Below are 13,274 nucleotides of genomic sequence, written 5' to 3' on the forward strand. Positions count from 1 at the left end.
TCATGGGCTAGAAAATTGTTCATCATATTCTTTTGTTAGTTCTGGCACTCCAGAATTCTTGGGAAGTATCATTTTAAAGTTGTTTGGAGGAGAATTTGGAAGAGATCATGTGAGTCCCTGCCTTTACTCCGCTGTATTGGTTCCATTCCTTGGTATACACATTCTATAGATGGGAAAAACTGAGGTTGGTTCTTAATTATGGAAGAAGGCCAAAATGGCATCACTCTGTTTGAGACAAGTTACAGTGTGTCTGTGGCTGATCAGACTACTATAAGCTTGGGCACAAATAGTCCATGTGAACACGTGGGGTAGGTACCCTAAATGCACCATCTGGTAAATGTCAGAGACTAAATTTGAACTCACAGCTTGTGGTACAAGAAGCAACATTTTATGCATGTTCCAGCCACCAGCTAAAAGAAGTTGAAAAAGAAATAAATGTCCAACAGTTTGCAAAATATTTATCCCAGAAATGTTTGTGTCAAGAAAGAACAGGGAAGAAATCTGTATTAATAGAGGAATGCCAAAGATACAGTATATCAATGCTATAGAATATTACTGAGTTGTAGTAAAAATCATAATATTTTAGAGAAAAGCTCATTATATTTATAGGACATTACATACAGGATGAAATTTTGGATATCTTATTACAACTGTGCTGAGGCAAACGTTCTTCTCTTGTTAATTAAATTCATGTCTTATTTTCAGGAATATTTTTCCAAAGTACATTCAAGTATGACTTTCATAGCAATACTTTCCTACAACCATTGTTTTTAGGATCCTTCTTTCCATGTAAACATTCTGATGTCTAGGGACCTCATCTTTCATCCAAGGGCATGTCCCCATTTGGCACATTCACTGTGAATATTCTAATTAAAGGAGACGAACTCGGAAGGAAAGTTCTCTCCCACTAAGTTCATATAGAGCTTGTCCCCAGAAAGGACTTTAGGATAACTAACAAGTTCCAGAGTTCATTTGAAATCCATTGTTCATAAGATTTTTTTTTTTTTTAGGCTTTTGCAGGCAAACAGGGTTAAGTGGCTTGCCCAAGGCCACACAACTAGGTAATTATTGAGTGTCTGAGACCGGATTTGAACCCAGGTACTTCTGACTCCAGGGCCGGTGCTTTATACACTGCGTCACCTAGCCACCCCCCTCATAACATTTTTGTATGAATTCACCCAAAGAAAATGACATGACTGTTTTTATTAAGGTTTGTTTTTTTTTTTGACAGTGTGGATTCCCTTATGTGAAACAAAGGCATGAGTTCTATCTGGAATGCATTCCACACAGATGACATTTCGAAAGTATCTTTATACTATGCAATTTTGATGTACAAGATTGGATATGTTCGTCAAAGTCTTTCTGCACTGATTACATTCACAAGGTTTCTATCTGGAGTGGATTCCTTTTTGTTTAGCAAAACCAAACTTCTATTTGAAACCTTTTTCCACCTTGATTGAATTGGTAAGATTTCCTGTCAGCATGAAATCTCTGGATAGAAGGATGGGAGTTTAATCTAAAAGTCTTTACATTTATAGGGTTTTCTCTGGTATGCATTTTATTTTATTTTTGTTTGTTTGTTGTTTTTTAGGATTTTGCAAGGCAAATGGGGTTAAGTAGCTTGCCCAAGGCCACACAGCTAGGTCATTATTAAGTGTCTGAGACCAGATTTGAACCCAGGTACTCCTGACTCCAGGGCCGGTGCTTTATCCACTGCGCCACCTAGCTGCTCCCTGGTATGCATTTTAAATATTTTAACATTCAAGGGCAGCTAGGTGGCACAGTGGACAGAGGACCAGCCTTTGAGTCAGGAGGACTTGAGTTCAAATTTGGACTCAGACACTTAATAATGACCTAGCTTTGAGACCTTAGATAAGTCCCTTAACTATATTGCCCAGGAAAAACCAAAAAACCAATACTGTGACACTTCAGGTCTTTCCCTTTCTTTAAGGAAATGAACCCTCTGATGGTTCATTAGATGGAACTGGTTCATTTGCCTAATTTCCCCATGTTTCTCCAACCCTCCTCAAGTTTTGCCTTGTCATCACTGTCAATCTGCATAACTGAGCAGCGGCACCTCAGACATATTTAAATTTAGATAAAGCTAAATTATTGCAATTTTGCGCATATTTTCTCAAGCTTATTTCACATTGAACATACATGTATTTCTCCCTCCCTGACACACCTTCTCACATATGGAAAAGAAGATAAAGCAGACTCTCATAACAAATATAACCAAGCAATTAGATTCCCTCTAATATTTGTTCATTTTCTAGTCATTTAGCTTGATTTTGTTCTTTTGGTTGGGGCAGCTAGATGGTGCACTGATTTTGGAGTCTGGAGGACCTGGGTTCTGATGCTGTCTCAGACAACAGACATGTACTAGCTATGTGACCTTAGACAAATCACTCAACCCCCATTGCCTGGCAGCCAGAGGCATTGCCAATATCCTGATTCCTATCTGGCCACTGCACCCAGATAACTGTGGAGGAGAACATGAGGCTGGTGACCTTGTATAGCACCCCCTCACTCAGATTCAATCCATGTGCATATCATGACATCATTTTCTTCAAAAACAAAAGACAAGGGGGTGGCTAGGTGGCGTAGTGGATAAAGCACCGGCCTTGGAGTCAGGAATACCTGGGTTCAAATCCAGTCTCAGACACTTAATAATTACCTAGCTGTGTGGCCTTGGGCAAGCCATTTAACCCCATTTGCCTTACAAAAAAAAACCCCTAAAAGTGACATGCTTAAGGTTACAGGAAAATAGGTAATTCTTAAATCTGAGGCAGGATTTGAATTTAGGTCCTCCTGACTCCAGGGTCAGTGCTCTATCCACTTCATCACCTAGTTAGTTGCCCCTCTAGTGTGCTTTTGTTTTTTCTGACTCTGAAACCACAACCCCTGGATAATGCAATAGAGACCTGTGCCAAAGGCATCAAAGGGTATATTTATGATCCAGTGTCTAACAGACCACACATGAGCTGAGCTGTTCTAAAGTCACTGCTGGCTTTGGGTTGCTGGGACACAGCCTGCCCAGAAGTGAACTGCACTCTCTTTTCATGTGGATACTTGATGTCTCAGGACCTCCACCTTCCATCCAAAGATATTTTTCCATTTAGCACATTCCCTGGTGATTAATAAAGCTTCTCCATCTGAAAGTCTTTCTACAATGATTACATTCATATGGTTTCTCCAGTGTGTATTTTCTAGTGTTTAATAAGACTAGACCTCTGTCTGAAAGTCTTTCCAAAATGATTACATTCAAAAAGTTTGGCTTCAGTGTGGATTCTCTGATGGTCAACAAGGGCAGAGCAGAATCGGAAAGCCTTTCTACATTGACTATATTTATGAGGTTTCTCTCCCGTGTGGATTCTCTGAAGACTAACAAGATGTTTTCTCCTTTTTAAAAGTCTTTCCACAGTGATTACATGCACAAGGTTCCCCTCCAGTGTGAATTCTCTGATGACTCACAAGATTGCTTCTCTATCTGAAAGTCTTTCCACAATGATTACATTCATAAGGTTTCTCTCCAGTGTGGAGTCTCTGATGACTACAAAGATTAGACTTAGAAGTGAAAGTCTTTCCACAATGAGATTACATGCAAAAGATCTCTCTCTAGTGTAGCTGCTCTGATGACTAATAAGATTAGACATAAAAGTGAAAGTCTTTCCACACTGATTACATTTATAAGGTTTTTCTCCAGTGTGGATTCTCTGATGATTAACAAGATTTTGTTTAAAAGTGAAAGTCTTTCCACAATGTTTATATTCATGAGGGTTCTCTCCAGTGTGGATTATCTGATGATTAACAAGATTATACTTGAAAGTGAAAGTCTTTCCACATTGATTACATTCATAAGGTTTCTCTCCAATGTGGATTATCTGATGTCTAATGAGAGATGACTTTGCATTGAAAGATTTACCACATTCAACACACTCATGGGGCTTCTCTCTAGTATGAATTTTCTGAGGGGAAATAAGTAATGACTCTCTCCTGAAAGCATTTTCTGATTGCATGCACTTAGGTAGCTTTTTTCTCACATGAAATTTCTGATCATACATGAAAGATGATTGTTGCTTAAAACCTTTACCACATTCATTACAACTATAATGTTTCTTTCCATTTTCAAATTTCTGGTGATCATTAAGTTTTGAATTACAGTTCAAAACCTTCTCCCCTTCATTACAGCTATTAGACATTTCTCCAATATGGCTGTTCTGAGATCTAATGAGGTCTGAATTCAAGCTGAAGACCATCTCACATTGAAAAGTTTGTACTTCAGGAGACTTTTCATGAGATCCAGCAACCTCTAACCGGTCAGTAATGCATTCATTATATTTATTGTCCTGAGGATGGTCATTCCCTGACATCATTTTCTTACAGTGAATTAGGACTGAGCGTTGCCTGACACTCATCCTAGCTGTAGCAAAGTCACAGTGACTCTTGTTTTTTCTTTCTCTTGATTTCAGAGTTAGAGATTTGTATCAAATGGAGGTCATAGTGAGCATCAGTCACACATTTTTGCTCTTCTGATGCTTCTCCAGAAGTGCTCAGATTTGAAGTAGTCTTCCTCATTTCATTCCTAGTCTATCTGAAGAAAACAAGAGAAAATCAGAATACACACACAAAGACACAATATAAACTCTACCCTCAATTAACAGAAAGGAAACTGATTTATAATCTGTTTCCCCAAGATACCAAAAGCCTCTTCAAACTCAAATGGGTAGAATCAATCGTTTGAAAATGACATTAATTCATATTCCCAGGATGATTTCATTTACAAAGAATTTCACATACATTTAGATTCTCACCACAAACTTGTGACACAGGCAAAACCAACATTCTCATTACATTTTCATCTCAGGTCATGGAGTTCAGAATGACAGTTATCTGACCAACCTCTCTGGCAAGAACTAAACTCAGCGACTGGGCAACCTCTTTCCATAGTCCTAATTTTCTCTATTGCCCTTTTTTTTAAAAAAATAGCAAAATATTTTGTTACTGCTTGTTCACTTGTTTATATTTAGAAGTGTGTTCAGACCATTGTTTAAGCAGTAGTTTAAACAGGAGGTCAGTGGAAGTAGTCTAATTCGCATGTCTGTAATAGCCTAAAACTGGTGGGGGGAGACCCCAACTGTTTCAGGTCCAGTAGGTGTCCATCTTACTCTGTGGGATACTGCAGGGAAGTAGGAAACCTGAGAGAAGATCTATAAGACTCTGATCCTCTCCCACAGTGTCCTAGAGGCTGCTACTCTCCACAACAAATTAAGGTAACATCATTTCAGTCCATACTGTTGACATGGCAATCCTTTAACTTCACTCTGACTCCCTATGCCACTCATCACAGCAGCTTCAAATATTTTCATTCCTTTCCAGTATTCCCAGATGGCTTGTTCCCCTAACCCCAGTGTAGAATTTGGCCTTGTATGTCAGCAACTGGACTTTACCATGACCTTTTCCCCCTGTTCCTCATCTCACAAAAAAAACAGATGTCTTCTTTTCTACCTTTATTCCGTTCTCACATGAGAACCTCCTGATTTTTCTTTTATATGATTTTTTAACATAATTCTTTCCAAGTTGTTTCCCACTACTCACTCTGTAAGAGATATGCCCTATTTTTCTTTGAATCATCAGAACTCAGTACTTAGCGTGACACATAGTTTTTGATTGGTTCTTGTCCTTTCTTAACTGCAAAAGACCAAAATGACATCACTATATTAGAGATAAGTTACATTTTGTTTAACTGAGGCTGATTAGACCAATAGGAATGCTCTACCACAGATTGGGTACAAGTAGACTAACCTGGGGAGGATTATCTAAACTGGCACATCTCATTTTCTCCTTTGAGCTCTTTCCTTTCTGCCTTACTCATAGAGCATAGCACCCTCTTTGATGAGGGCATGCTATGCTGGGTGGTCTTGTGCCAATGACTCCCATGCTGCATGATCAATTCTAAAGTTCTTATGAGAGAACTTGAGAGTGCCCTTGTATTGATGTTTCTGACCCCATGATTAGTACTTGCCCCATAGGAGTTTTCCATAAAATAGTCTTTGTGGAAAGTATAGGTTTGTTCTTAGAACAACATGGCCAACCCATCAAACTACAGCAATGAGGTCAGCACAAGGGCACTTAGACCTTCAGTTTGGTAGTTGGTCTAGTATCTATTCTTTCCCATACTTTCTTTTTTCTTTTTCTTTTTTAGGTTTTTGAAAGGCAGTGGGGTTAAGTGGCTTGGCTAAGGCTACTCCGGTAATTATTAAGTGTCTGATGCCAAATTTGAACTCAGGTCCTCCTGACTACAGGGCCAGTGCTGTATCCACTGCTGCCACCTAGCCTCCCATACTTTCTTTAGGAGTTTCCCAAACATTGACCTAGAAATACATGTGTCAACCTCATTATCAATGTGTATCTCCCTGGAAAGTAAACAGCCATGTTTATTTAACTTATCCATAGTATTCAAAACTTCTCCATTTGTTGCAGGAGGGTTCCATGACCCAAAATTCCAAACAATAAATCCTATATAGGATCATAGTGTTATCCCTGTAAGGGAAACAAAGGCTATGCCATCCAGCCCCTTCATTTCACTGATGGTGAAATTGAGGTTCAGAAGTTCAGTGACTTGCCCAAGATTCCACTAAGAAAAATGTCTGAACAACATTAGCGATCAGGTTTTCCTCTCCCCAAGTCTAGTATTCCCTCCCCTGTGACTTTCAGCTGCTGAGCCTGATAATAGCTCTCAAAAACTTGCTTCCATTTAGCACACCTGGACAGGAGGTTCTGGAGTCTTCTTGTTCCAGCAGGTATGGTCCTTCACCTTTCTCCAAATGGGAGATCAAATCTTCTCTGGGAACTGCAACACCTAGGGGTGGGAATCAAAAAGCAAGAAGAGGGACAGACACAGGCAATATGGTTCTCTTCAGGGAAAGAGGGCATGGAGGAAGGGTCGCCAGATGGTTTCCAGGATACCTCAAGAATCATTTTCATGGTATTTGTTTCTGGGAGCTTTAGTGTGGAATGGGAAGAAGATCATTTGAAAGCAGAAAAAAAATCAGTTTTCTACAATTCCTTCATAGAATGATTGATTTATTTCATAGCTTACATTACCTAGAAATTAAGAGGCAGCAGGTATTTATAGTGTGGAAAGTGTTGGGCGTGGATTCAGGAAGCCCTGATTTTTAATCCAGTCATAGACAGTTATTACCTAAGTACCTGAGGCAAGTTATATAAACTCTTGTTTGCCTCAGTTTCCTCCAATCCAAAATGGGGATAATAACCTGACTCACCTATGAGGATCAGATTTGAATATAGTTGTAAAGAAAGCCTTTTGTCCATTGCCTGCCACAATTAAGTCAGTATAAATCCTTGCCTCCACTTTCTTTTCCACCATTTGATCTAGAATTGGGGGATGCATGAACATGTTAGCTCTATCAGGCTCCTGAGACCAAGAAGCTACAATTTTAGGCTTCATTTAACTGTTGAAAGAACAAATTCAACCCAAAGAGAAAAGGGCTTCTTTATGAGGGAGGGTCTTCCTGTTCTGACTATGTCCAACTTACATTGCCAGAAGAGTTTTCAGAGACTTGGCAGACAAAATTTATGTTCAGGGATATGGCAGATATATAACCTCTGTGAGTCTGAGGTTCTCAACACTAATTTGATCTTTGACCTCAGAATCTCTAGAACCAGCAAGAGATAGCCCCAGGGCTAGAAAGGACCTTCCCCCCACCAAGCTCTCTGTAATATAGGCAAGAGACCTTGTAGAGGAAAAGTAGGCAGGGGAAGGATCCCATTTCATGGTCATAGGAGACCAGCTTTTTGGTCTTTCTGAGAAATGATAAATGCTCCAAATCCTGCACATGAGGGAATGAAGGCAGTTCCTTTGATGGTAGATTCAGTTACCAAAGAAAGTATCCTTACCCACACAGAGCATGTTCTGGGCAGTCTCCCGCATGACCTCCTTATACAGCTCTTTCTGATGAGGGTCCAAGAGGCCCTACTCCTTTCTAGTGAATTACACAAACACATCCTTGAAAGTTACTGGCTTCTCATTCCCCAATTGACAAAAGGTCAAAGGATATGCAAAGGCAATTTACAGATGAGGAGATCAAAGCAATCCATAGTCATATGAAAAATTGCTCTAAATCATTATTAGAGAAATGCAAATTAAAGCTTCTCTGAGGTACCACCCCACACCTCTCAGACTGGCCAATATGACCAGAAAGGACAATGATCACTGTTGGAAGGGTTGTGGGAGATCTGGGACACTATTACACTGTTGGTGGAGCTGTGAACTCATCCAACCTTTCTGGAGAGAAATTTGGAACTATGCCCAAAGGGCTACAAAAAATGTGCATACCCTTTGATCCAGCAATACCACCACTGGGTCTATACCCTGAAGAGATGAGGAAAAAGGGATCACTTGTACAAAAATACTCATAGCAGCCCTGTTTGTGGTGGCAAAGAATTGGAAATCAAGTAAATGTCCTTCAGTTGGGGAATGGCTTAGAAAACTGTGGTATAGGTATGTCATGGAACACTATTGTTCGATTAGAAACCAGGAGGGATGGGAATTCAGGGAAACCTGGAGGGATTTGCATGAACTGATGCTGAGTGAGATGAGCAGAACCAGAAAAACACTGTACACCCTAACTGCAACATGGGGGCGATGATCAACCTTGATGGACTTGCTCATTCCATCAGTGCAACAATCAGGAACAATTTGGGGCTGTCTACAATGTAGAATACCATCTGTATCCAGAGAAAGAACTGAGGAGTTGGAACAAAGTTCAAGGACTATTCCCTTTAATTTAGGGAAAAAAACCAGATATCTTATTGTCTGATCTTCTTATCTCTTATACTTTTTGTTTCTTCCTTAAGGATGTGATTTGTCTCTCATCACACTCAATTTGGATCAATGTGCAACATGGAAACAAAATAAAGACTGACAGATTGCTTTCCGTGGGGGGGGGGGGGGGAGTAAGATTGGGAGGAAAATTGTGAAACTCAAATAAAATCTTTAATAAAAAAAAGTTACTGGCTTCTAAACCATGAAAAAAATCATAAAATGTAGAGATGAAAGAGACTTCAGAATTCATCTAATCCAATGCTCACAATTCACAGGAGGAAAATGAAGCACAAAGGAAGGAATTCCACCAAAGTGCCTATCCTAATGAGGGTTAGAGTCAACACTTACAATCACAATAAGGAAAAACTAAATTTCTATTTGAAATTGGAATAAAGTTGAGAAATGTGTTACTATAGATACATTTCCCAATGGAATCCAAGAAGATATATGTTCTATAAGAGATGTAGGAGGATCCCTAAAGGTGGAAGAGAGGAGCAGTGAAATATCTTCTTTATTAGAATAAAAGTGAGATGTTATAAAGCAAAGTCCATGATGATTTGGGGAGATGTCAGAAGGTACTATATATTTAGGAATGAGGGAAGAGAGGGGAAGATTCCTATGATTACTAAAAAGAGTGTAAAGATATAGAAAAGAGGTTTTTCATTTTCTGTGTGCCAGAAATACAGCTTTATCCATATAAAAACAGGAAGAGGAATCTTAAGAGATATTAATCACAATCTGAACTGAACTTGGTGGTATGAAACTGTTTCCAGTCAAGGAAAAAAAAGAGCTCTCCATTGTTATAATGAGGGCTTGAGGTGACTTTTGGTATCACATATCAGAAAGGAAATAGATCATGCACTTGGCTTTATGATTGCTTTCTTTTCTTGATGTCATTTCTTAATTCTGAAATTTAGATATAAAAATAAGTGAAAAAGAAGGGGAAAGGAAGATTACTTCATTTATTAATAAAGGAAATATTTTTTAACCAAGGTTGGCTTTGATTTAATTCACGAGGACATTGACAGTTTTCTTTGAGAAATAAAGGAGATCAACATACCCCTAGCCTCTAGGACTTGGGAGCACAAGAATCAAAAGAATGAAGAGACAGATTGATGAATGACATTTGGGGGAGGTTGGTCAGATCTGAAAATATACTGATACCTGGAACTGATGACTTATTTCCCCATCCTATCATGTGGAAGTCATCCTTGACCAATGTGCTAAGAATCTCATGGATCTTTCTTCTCATTTTGTTTCATTTCCATTATCTAGGGATATAACTCACTCTTTTAAAGTTTCTATTCCTCAGACACTTAATAATTACCTAACTGTGTGGCCTTGGGCAAGCCACTTAACCCCATTTACCTTTCAAAAACCTAAAAAAAAGGTTTCTATTGTTTTGGAGCAATTCTCTATCATGTGAATAAAATTCTTTTAACTTTGTTATTATTTTGATTTCTTCTTGAAAACAACCCATAATTCATTCTAAAATTACATTATTTCTAATCATGTTATCTCCTGGACAAGTAAGGAATTCTTCCACCTTTTCTCATTTTTTTTTGATACCCAAGAACTTAACATACATTTCCTTTTCACTAGAGTCTATTCAGTAAGTATCCTTTACTTCACTGAATTTATTCACAGTGTGGACTCTCACTGGAGGAATACAGTCTTTTTCTTGATTGATAATTGATTCTCTAATTCATTCCCCATAGAAACTTCCAAACTTCTTTCTCTATCCTCCCACATTTAAGAAGAGAGCCTAGCAGAGCCATCTCAATGCTGTCATGGCTACAGTACTTTGGGATGTAATCTGATATTTGACCAAGACTCTCCTTCCCCTGACTCTGAGCCTTTCCAATGACATTCTCTCATGTTGGGAAGTACTTTCTCCTCCCGTGGTCCTCCTAGTTTCCTCCATATCTCACCTAAAATCTCACCTTCTGTAAAAAAGCCTCTTCTGGTACTTGAAACCGTTGGAGCCTAGCCTCTCAGAATACTAATTGTCTAAACTGGACAGAGCTTTTTTGATCACAGCTCCAGAGCTGTTTTCTCTCCATTAGATTGGCAGCTCCTGGAGGGCAGGGGGAGGTTTTTCCATCCTATGTGAAAAAGTTGAATTTCTTTTATCTATCAGCTGATAACCTAAATCCAGAGAAAAAACAGTCCCTGGCTCAGAGGAGCCAATTTCTAATACTTAATGACTTGACCTAAGAAATGGTAAATGAGAAGAATTCAGAGAAAGTGTGGAAGATATGTGTGTGAGCAAAGGCAGAAGAAAATGAGCAGCATCAGGACAATTTTTGCCTGCACAGTCAAGGACAAGAGCCAGGGGAGCTTTCAGGGCTCTATTCCAGGCCTGTCCAGGTTCCTGGACCTTTAGCTGCTACAAGAGAGGGCTTGGCTACAAGAACACAGAGGAGAGGGAAGAAGTTGTATGTATGTGTTTGTATGTGTGTGGGTGTGCAGTAGGCATGCAAAAAGAGGGGAAAGACAGGATCCCTATGCAATAAAGACTATTGAGTGAAGTGTTCAACATTGTGATTTAATTATAATGGGGGAGAACAAGGAAGTGCAACAATTTGGGTTTGGGGAGAGACTCAGGGAATTAGTGCTTTAGATGCCAAAGTGCCAGCAAATAAGTGCAAAACACAGAAGAGAGCAGGCAAGTGTTGATACTTGAGAACTATATGTGAACAGAAACAATCCACATGGAAGGTATTTCTAGCATCATAGACAATCCTGTAATGTCTTTGGAAATGGATAGAGCATTCACCTTGGAATCAGGAGGACAGGAGTTAGAATCCAGTCTCTGACACTAACCAGCTGTGATTGCCTCATCAGATCTGGCCACTGGGCCCAGATGCTCTGGAGAAAGTGGGGCTGGTGACTTAACATAGCCCACCCTTCACTCAAATCCAATTCACCTGCTTGTCATGGCATCACCTCCGTGATAAAGTGATCTTCTTGGAGAATGTTGAAGAGACCATCATCATCATCGACATCATGGGAATAACCTCTGTGGCTGATCTTAGTCAAGCCTGTGGACACTGTTCTCCCCTGGCCTGGGGCCATCCCCTCTGGCTGCAGGTCCCAGCTTGGGTGGGCCCGGGGCCTCTGCACCCAGATCTGGGGAGGGAGGATTCCGGGGGGTGCTTTCTCTTCCAGGGCAGGAGGCTGGCCTAGAGAGGGCGAGAGGTGCTGTAGGGATTAAAAACCCCGGGTCCTGCCCCAAGGGACTCCCTCAGACCAGAGGGGGAGGGAGGCAAGAGGCCAGGCTGGAATAGCGGAAGGCCGGGCTAAGGAGGGGTCTGGGGGCAGGGCATGGTAGGGAAGCCGCAAGGGGAGAGGGGACATCCGGGGGGCGGCCGACCCCGATGAAGGGGGGCACTGAGTCCTGGGGTCTAAGGAGGAGCTGGGAGGAGGCGGCTCAGCTGCGTCCCTGGAGGGGCCCCTGATTCTGGGCCCCGATGGGCCCCGGGTCCCAGGTGTGGGGGGGCCACGATCGTGCTCCTCTTGGGGCGTCAGGGCTCTGGGCGGGAAGATGCATCTTTGAATGGGGGAACGAGGAGCTCGGACCCGCGGGGCCCCGCGGGAAGGGAGGCGGGGGTGGGGGGCCAGGCTGCCTGGGGGACGGGACCCCGTGGGGAAGCTGGGGGAGCCCCCGAGGAGCCAGCCCTGGGGATGGCAGGGGCCCCAAGGGAAGTCCTGCCCGCAGGCAGCACCGCGTGACTTCCGGGGCGGGGCCCCAAGGGAAGTCCTGCCCGCAGGCAGCACCGCGTGACTTCCGGGGCGGGGCCCCAAGGGAAGTCCTGCCCGCCCAATGTCAGCACCGCGTGACTTCCGGAAGTCCGCTGGAACTCCGCCCCCGGGGAGGAGGAGGGGTTTCAGCGCGGGCAGGGAGGCCCCGTGACCTCGGAGCCCCGCCCCCAGCTCCGGGCAAGCTCCGGGCGGGCTGCCTGTGGGCGGGGCCTCCCGGGCCCCGCCCCCGCCGCCCCGCCCCGTTGCTCCAGCACCGAGGACAGCTCCCGCTCTTCAGCCCGGGCCTGGCCCGACCCCCGCCGTGGCGCGCGCCCCCATCTTCCCGCCGCAGGGGCCCGGCTTCACGGGGGGCCCTTGGGGCGGCCATCGCCCCGCTCTCTGCTTTCCTTCTGGCCTCGGCGGCAGGGGCTGACCTCATGGCGCGCGCCCCCATCTCAGCGTCCTTCCCTCCGCACAGACGAGCCTCCGCCGCGGCCTAAAGCCCAGCACGTGCGATGCGGCCCCAGCCCTGGGCACACTGTGGAGGCGCGGGAGAGTGGCCGAGCCTTTGTGTGGGAGTGGGTATGAAGCAAGGGTGCCCGCGGTCACCATGATTATTCAGTGCCGTATTGGAAATTCTGTTGATGTAGAGAATGATGACTGTAGCAGAAACAATCTGATA

At 42.6% G+C, this 13,274-nt stretch overlaps 1 protein-coding gene across 2 annotated transcripts; it reads right to left on the reverse strand.

Moving 5' to 3' along the window:
• Positions 1–1,633: 1,633 nt before the first annotated feature.
• LOC141492951 (uncharacterized) lies at positions 1,634–12,579 on the reverse strand. 2 transcript variants are annotated; one of them, XM_074193717.1, is made up of 4 exons: positions 11,779–12,579; positions 6,767–6,862; positions 5,599–5,691; positions 1,634–4,594 (listed from the first exon to the last, which is right to left on the reverse strand). In XM_074193717.1, exon 4 carries the CDS (start codon positions 4,416–4,418, stop codon positions 3,471–3,473), a length of 948 nt encoding a protein of 315 aa, XP_074049818.1. In that variant the 5' UTR covers positions 4,419–4,594; positions 5,599–5,691; positions 6,767–6,862; positions 11,779–12,579; the 3' UTR covers positions 1,634–3,470. The 2 variants fall into 2 exon arrangements, with proteins under 2 accessions (XP_074049818.1, XP_074049828.1); XM_074193727.1 differs by lacking the exon at positions 5,599–5,691.
• Between the last annotated feature and the right edge of the window lie 695 nt (positions 12,580–13,274).

This window comes from Macrotis lagotis, chromosome 1 (assembly GCF_037893015.1).
Source record: "Macrotis lagotis isolate mMagLag1 chromosome 1, bilby.v1.9.chrom.fasta, whole genome shotgun sequence".
NCBI lineage: Eukaryota > Metazoa > Chordata > Mammalia > Peramelemorphia > Peramelidae > Macrotis > Macrotis lagotis.

Coding starts and splice junctions, on each gene's coding strand:
- LOC141492951 (XM_074193727.1), bottom strand. CDS start 4,418: ATGAGTGTCAGGCAACGCTCAGTCCTAATTCACTGTAAGAAAATGATG.